This window comes from Phoenix dactylifera, unplaced genomic scaffold (assembly GCF_009389715.1).
Source record: "Phoenix dactylifera cultivar Barhee BC4 unplaced genomic scaffold, palm_55x_up_171113_PBpolish2nd_filt_p 000317F, whole genome shotgun sequence".
NCBI lineage: Eukaryota > Viridiplantae > Streptophyta > Magnoliopsida > Arecales > Arecaceae > Phoenix > Phoenix dactylifera.
Window position 1 is genome coordinate 333910 of NW_024067787.1, and position 7827 is coordinate 341736.

General features: G+C 39.3%; 1 protein-coding gene across 1 annotated transcript; it reads left to right on the forward strand.

Moving 5' to 3' along the window:
• The first annotated feature begins 3670 nt into the window (after positions 1 to 3670).
• On the forward strand, positions 3671 to 4290 carry LOC120105596. The gene is made up of 2 exons (XM_039118191.1): positions 3671 to 4062; positions 4161 to 4290. The coding sequence occupies exons 1-2, from the start codon at positions 3729 to 3731 to the stop codon at positions 4175 to 4177; spliced, it is 351 nt and encodes a 116-aa protein (XP_038974119.1). The 5' UTR covers positions 3671 to 3728; the 3' UTR covers positions 4178 to 4290.
• Positions 4291 to 7827: the final 3537 nt, after the last annotated feature.

The following is a 7827-nucleotide window of genomic DNA, read 5'->3' on the forward strand; positions in this document are numbered from 1 at the left end:
GCTGTGTTTCAATTTAGTAAAACCTTGGCCAGGGTAAACCAAGTGATTGGTCACTTGAATTTAATTAATTGAAATACAATATGGATGACCGGACCAAAGTGTGACAGTTCACTTTAGGTCATCTTGAGCATCGTTGGTCAAAAGGATGAATTATGCGGTAACCATATGAATGGGTTCTTGAATGTTGCTTTGCATATTCGACCTATCCGGACATCGGGTATCATTGCTAGATGGTCACCTCGATTAGTGCATGGAGTGGTTCATGTACTACCGGCTTAGTGTTCGAACCTATCGGAGTCACGCACATAAGTCAAGTTAAGTAGGAAGGACTTGATCCAATTTAATTGAGAATTAAATTGTGGGTCATTTGAGATTTGGTTTTGTCTATGTTCAGCTAGCACTGAACATGAGGTACATACTGAATTTCATGGATGTGTATTTAATTATGTCTGTATTCTGGCTTAATCAAGTTTCAATTAATATAATTGAAATTGATTTGGACTCATTTGTTGAGGTTGTTTTTGAATTGGATTCAAATGAATGTAATTGGGCTTAATGATGATTTTATTAGAATTTATTCCATATTTATTTTAGTCCAAGTGTGACTCGGATTGATCTGAAAATTGAACTAATTGGAGTTCACATAAATCAGATTCATGTGGAATTTTTCCGGATCCAAAATCTTTCAAATTGGTCTTCAATTTGGTTTAGAATCAATAATGGACCCAAGCCCATTTGATTCAGCCCATTTGAATTAACCCATTTACTAGTTTGCCCCTCTATTTGAATGACACGTTCTGGTTTCTTCCTCGGTCCATGGACCAATTTTCTGCAAACTTTCTCCAGTGGACCGCATTCTTCTTCTTCTTCCGAACACATCGAAGGCCGCTTGATCTTCCCTCTTTCGGCTACCATTTGAAGATCCGAAGAGACGTGTCTCTTCGGTTTTGAAACCTCTTTAATATAGGACTGATTTAATTGAAATCAAACGGTTCAAAAAATTCAATAAAATCATGAAACGTTTGGCGTTCACTCTTCCCTTTTGGCATTTTCTCTTCCCTGGTTCAGCCTTGTCTTTGCCTATAAATAGGCTAGCTTTTTCTTCATTCTTTCCTAGAGATTTTATCTGGGGAGAGGGGAGATTCATGATCTTTTGAGTAGCTTGAAAAGAGAGGAAAAGGAAACGGGAAGAAAGAGGAAAAGAAAGAAAAAGAAAAAGGGAAGAAGGAATTTTTGAAATTCTTTTCTTCTAGGGGTTTATTTGCAAAAGGGTTTTTGCACTATACAGACATCATCCTACCTTCTTGCATTTCTTGGCGTGCGTGTGAAGTAGAGGGTCCGTACATCCGGGCCTCGCATAGCACCAGATCCATCAGTACCAGATCCGGCACCAGATCCAGTTCCAGATCCAGTTCCCGATCCAGTACCAGATCTAGCATCTGATCCAGTATCTGATCCAGCACTTGGCCCTATACCAGATTCTGTTCCTGAGTACCTTGACCATCTTCCGCTGCGGGATCGAGGTATGGTAAACATAATATAGTTATGTTATTTATTTATACCTGTTATAAATAAATAGATAAAATTTTAAAACTGATTTTCTGACCTGGCATCCGATTTTATCGGATTTTGCGGGATATTTTTTCTTCAATTGGTATCAGAGCTTGGTTGGCCGATGGAATTGGCCTATAATATCTAGAATTATGCATGATTTAATTTTTAAATTTAGATTAGATCTAGATTTATTGATAAAATATCAATCTTGTGCTGAATTATAAGGTTGTCCTGCTATAAGGTTAACCCCTTATAGTGAAAAGGTTGTCCTAGCACAAAATTGAGATTAATTTGTATCATAAAATAAATAGTTTATTTTTATGAAATTATGCATAATTGATATTTATGAAATTTTAGTTTTAAATTTATTATGACCACAAAGTTTAAATATAAATTGTTTATATTTGGAATAAATTGACACCTTGAATCCATGATCATAATACATTTAATAAAGAATTAAATGTTGAATTTAAAATTTAAAATTTGAATTTCAAATAAAGATTTAAAATTCAAAATTTGAAATTCGAATTAAAATTTAAATTTGAACATGGGTTTTGGGGCATGGGTTAGCACAATCAGATTAGTTGATTAGGTTAGACCTAATGTTAGAATTGAATTGGAATCAATAGTTGTATTAGACTAAATTCATTTTTCTAATTTGATCAAACTCAATAGTTTAGTTGATCATGTCCAAACACTTCAATTGGATCTGATTGTGGCTCAGTGGTCGAGCCTGAGTTCTTAATGACTATCTAAATCAACTTGACATACCATTTGGTGTCTAAGGCAAGTTGGATCTATGGTTATTAATTGGGGCTACCTCTTTCCTGGCCAACTCTGTTGGTGTCTAGGAAAGACGGTTAATGGCGGAACCCTCCCGTGATCTCTCTTACCTGGCCAATGTGGTCGTTCAAGCTTTGTTTTAGATATCTTGAGACTTGGTACTCACCCATGTCAATAAGGAAATTAGTATGACTGATTTAGATGTCCATAGACCAATGAAATTCTATGTCCTCTATATGACTCAGTGCAGTCAGTGGGAGGATATAGAATTATCGGTCTCTCTAAAATCCTCTAAATTATTAGGTCCTTAAAATGATATAGTTATATAGATAACTAGGTCATAGCCTCCCATTAAAATGGATGATAATTGGTCCAGTATTTCAGTTGGACATGCAGGACGCTTCCGTCTGGTGTTCATCTGAATATTGGAATTATCCTTCATTATATGATAGCTCTTTGAGCTATCTGATTGTGATTAGGTTGGCCGAGCTTTCCTCGGGCCTGATCATACATTAGGTAGTGTCATCGAGTTAGTTCATTAATGGTTGGATCTGACCAGGATTTTCAGTGGAGGCCTCCGCCTACTGATTACCACCTGGGGCAAAATAAAATACTAGAAATTATTTAGAGAAATAATTGGTAATGTACCTACCCTTAGATGCATATGGGTTGGCCGAGCTTTCCTCGGGCCTGTATACAGTCCATGTGGATTCTAGTACCCGCTAAGGAATTAAAGTAATTCCTCGAATTAAAGGTAGAGGCTAAAAATTTGACTAAAATAGTGGAAGAAATCTTTAGACTGAAGTCCAAGTCTTTAGAATTAAAATAAATCATATACTAATTAGCTCTGGTTTTTTCTTTCAGATATGGCTAACTCATTATCCCTCCGAACACTATTAGACAATGATAAGCTTAATGGACCTAACTTCGATAGCTGGTATCGAAAGATGAAAATAGTATTAGAGCATGAGCGGATCCTGTATGTGATATCGGATCCTGCACCTGAGGAACCTGCAGCCAATGCACCACGTGCAATCAGAGACGCTTATCAGAAGTGGCTCAACGATCGCACTACAGTGCGTTGCATCATGAGGGCCTCGATGAATGACGAGTTTAGTCGTAAATTCGAGGAAGCGCAGCCAGTGGAAATCCTTCAAATGTTGAAGGAGTCTTTCGGCACACCTGATGATGTTGAACGACATAAGACCTCCTGCGCTATATTCAATGCCCGCATGAGGGAAGAGGCATCGGTCACCGATCATGTATTGTACATGGTCGAACAAATTGATCGCCTAAGTAAACTTGGCTTTCCTTTGCACGAGCAATTGGGCAAGGATGCCATTTTGAATTCACTTCCCAAGTCCTACCTGACCTTCCTTAGTCATTATAGAATGACTAAACCTGAAGTATCCTATCATGGTTTGCTAGGTTTACTGCAGACCTATGAGAAGGATCACCAACTCAAAAAGGAGTCGGTGAATGTGGTAGGTGGGACTTCTGCAGGACTTTCTTCCTTTAAGAAAGGAAAGAAGAAGAAGGTGCAGAAAGCTTGTGCTGGGGTCTCTAAGCCCAAACAGACTATGAAGCAGAAATCTGATCAGAGTAAGGCAGAATGCTTCTTCTGCAAGAAGCAGGGTCACTGGAAGCGGAACTGTTCGGCTTATTTAGCGTCCCTTGATCCAAACAGGCCAAAGAAGAAAATACAGCAAACAGTTGCTGCACAAGGTAATTATATGATAACATCTTGTAATTTTTCTGTTTATGATTCTACTACCTGGGTATTGGATACCGGAAGTCCAATTAATATTTGCAATTCTTTGCAGGGACTTCAAGTAAGTAGAAGATTCAAGAACGGCGATCGATTCCTAAATGTTGGTGATGGAAGATCTGTTCCAGTCCTAGCTTTAGGAGTCATTGAGTTATTTTTTGAGTCTGGAGTAGTTATGTTAGATGATTGTCACTTTTGTCCAGCATTCTTGATGAATGTCATCTCTGTAGGCTTTTTGGCCAAGAATGGTTATACCTTTTATATAAATGAAAGATTTTGTGATATCATTTTGAATGATACTAAAATTTTCAGCGGACAAATGAAATATGGCATTTATACTCTATCATTGCCTGTGAATGTAATGTACACATCTAATAAACACCCTAAATTAGATAAAGTCAATGAAACCTATTTATGGCATTGCCGGCTTGGTCATATAAACAAAAACAGGATAAACAGGTTAGCCCAACAAGGCATTTCTACAGGTTAGCCCAACAAGGCATTTTAGAAATCAATGATTGTGAATCATTGCCAACTTGTGAATCCTGTCTACTGGGTAAAATGACCAAGTCACCTTTTTCTGGAAAGGGTGAACGAGCCAGCGATGTTCTTGGCCTCATACATACTGATGTATGTGGACCTATGAACGTAAGTGCCAAAGGTGATTATGCCTACTTCATAACCTTCACAGATGACCTATCCAGGTATGGGTATGTCTATCTGATGAAGCATAAGTCGGAATCATTTGAAATGTTCAAACGATTTCGTAATGAAGTAGAAAAACAGACTGGAAAGAGTATTAAGATCCTTCGGTCAGACCGAGGAGGAGAATACCTTTCCGGTGATTTCTTGACTTATCTAGAGGAGAATGGGATTCTCTCACAATGGACCCCTCCAGGAACACCTCAGCATAATGGTGTATCCGAAAGGAGGAATCGAACTCTGTTAGACATGGTTCGATCCATGATAGGGTTTACTAGTCTGCCTCTATCTTTTTGGGGTTATGCTTTAGAGTCTGCGTGTATAATACTAAATAAGGTTCCAAGTAAGTCTGTTGAGAAGACTCCATATGAGATATGGACTGGGCGTAAGCCGACACTTTCATACCTTAGAATTTGGGGATGTCCGGCTTATGTTAAACGTTCTCAAACTGACAAACTGGGTCCTAGGTCCGATAAGTGTTATTTTGTAGGGTACCCCAAGCAAACTAGGGGTTATTACTTTTACCTTCCTAATGAACAAAAGGTGTTCGTAGGACTTAAGGCAACATTTTTGGAAAAGGAATTCCTTGGTGAAGGAATTGTTGCCTCTAAGGTTGAACTTAGTAAAGTTCAGCAGGTGGAAGATTTAACACAATCTACTGAACCCACAGAATCGGTTTTGATTAGATCAAACCCGGAGCCCAATGTAGAAGCACCATTAAGGCGATCCGGTAGAGTACCGCGTCAAGTGGATAGATACTACGGTTTCTTGGTCCATGACGCGGATCCTATTGAGCTCGATGAGAACAATGAGGATCCGATCACCTATATGGATGCTATGCAGAGGTCTGACTCTGAGTTGTGGCTTAATGCCATGAAATCCGAAATGGAGTCCATGGAAATCAATAGTGTATGGACACTAGTTGATCTACCCGAAGGGATAAAACCCATAGGGTGCAAATGGATCTTCAAAAGAAAGAGAGGCGCAGATGGAAAGGTGGAGACCTATAAAGCCCGTCTGGTTGCCAAGGGGTATCGTCAACGTTATGGTATCGATTATGACGAGACTTTTTCCCCTGTGGCAATGCTAAAATCTATTCGGATCATGCTAGCTATAGCAGCATATATGGATTATGAAATCTGGCAAATGGATGTGAAAACAGCTTTTCTAAATGGAGAGCTGGAAGAAGAGGTGTATATGATACAACCTGAGGGTTTCATATCCACAGACGAGTCCAAAGTATGCAAGCTACAAAAGTCCATTTATGGACTTAAGCAAGCTTCTCGAAGTTGGAACATACGTTTCGATAAAACTATCAAAACGTATGGCTTCGTTAAGAACGAAGAAGAACCTTGTGTTTACAAGTGGGCTAACGGTTCAGTGATCACATTCCTTGTCTTGTATGTGGATGACATTCTCTTAATTGGGAATGACATTCCTGCATTACAAAATGTGAAACTCTGGCTGTCATCACAGTTCTCCATGAAGGATCTGGGAGAAGCATCCTACATCCTAGGGATGAAAATCTATAGAGATAGATCTAAGAGGTTGCTTGGATTATCCCAATCCATGTACATCGACACTATGTTGAAGCGGTTCAACATGGAGCATTCCAAGAAGGGCTATCTTCCGATAGGCCAAGGAATTTCTCTCTCTAAGAAAGATTGTCCGACAACTTTCGAAGAAAGAGAGCGTATGAGTAGAATCCCATATGCTTCTGCAGTAGGTTCTATCATGTACGCCATGACATGTACAAGACCGGACGTTGCTTACTCACTAGCAGTAGCGAGTAGGTATCAGTCTAATCCGGGTGAGAACCATTGGAAGGTGGTGAAAACCATCCTTAAGTATTTGAGAAATACTAAGGACCAATGGTTAATCTATGGAGAATCCGACTTAAAACTTGTGGGGTTTACAGACTCTAGTTTTCAGTCAGACCATGATGATAGTAAGAGTATGTCAGGATTTGTGTTTACCCTGAATGGAGGAGCAGTCTGCTGGAAAAGTTCCAAGCAGCATTCAGTAGCCGATTCCGTATGCGAAGCAGAGTATGTTGCTGCATCAGATGCGGCAAAGGAAGCTGTTTGGATCAAGAAGTTTGTAAATCAACTTGGTGTTGCTCCCTCAATCAACGGTCCAGTTCTTTTCTATTGTGACAATACTGGAGCCATTGCACAAGCAAAGGAGCCAAAGTCCCACCATAGAACCAAGCACATTCTGCGTCGCTACCACCTTGTACGAGAGATCCTGGAACGAGGTGACGTCAATCTTCAAAAGATCGATGGAAAGGAGAACCTAGCTGACCCATTCACTAAAGCCCTTTCTGTAAAGGAGTTCGATTATCACAAATCGAAGATGGGTATTAGATACTGTACAAATTGGCTTTAGTTCAAGTGGGAGTTGTTGGGAATTATGTCCCAAAGCCAATTTTTATTGTAAGAATAATGTATATGTTTTATTTAATGAATAATAAAATCTATTCTGGCATTCTTTTCATCACAAGTGTTGCATCTTCAAATAGGAACTCCTGTGTATTGTGATGAAGTCCTTAGGACTAATTTAGTGGATAAAGGAGGTTTTATCATTTAGTTCTTAAATTGGTTCGCGACCGATTGACAAGCTATTAATTGGACAATAGCTATGTCAAGTATAGGTCGTTGTATGCCATTTAGTTGGTTGTCCTCTTAACCAAGGAGTGTGGAGACACTAGTATGGCATATAGGTGAGATGTAGGAGTACATCGTCACTGAACAGTGACTCACCTGTTGAGCACTCCACTGTCAGGAGTTAGCTCACAAAGCATATGGGCATAAGTATCCCTTAGACCTGAGACTATCACGGTGACTTGCAAGCAACTCACTGTACTTTGGCACTGAACGATCTGAATTTCTAATTCAGATATTGAAAAGTTGCTGGGTGCAGTCAAGTACTCGCGAAGTCTGTGTATGAGTCAAGAAGGGATTGACCGCTCCAGATTATAGGAGTTGATGTTTCGCTGTGTTTCAATTTAGTAAAACCTT

Coding starts and splice junctions, on each gene's coding strand:
- LOC120105596 (XM_039118191.1), top strand. CDS start 3,729: ATGACTAAACCTGAAGTATCCTATCATGGTTTGCTAGGTTTACTGCAG.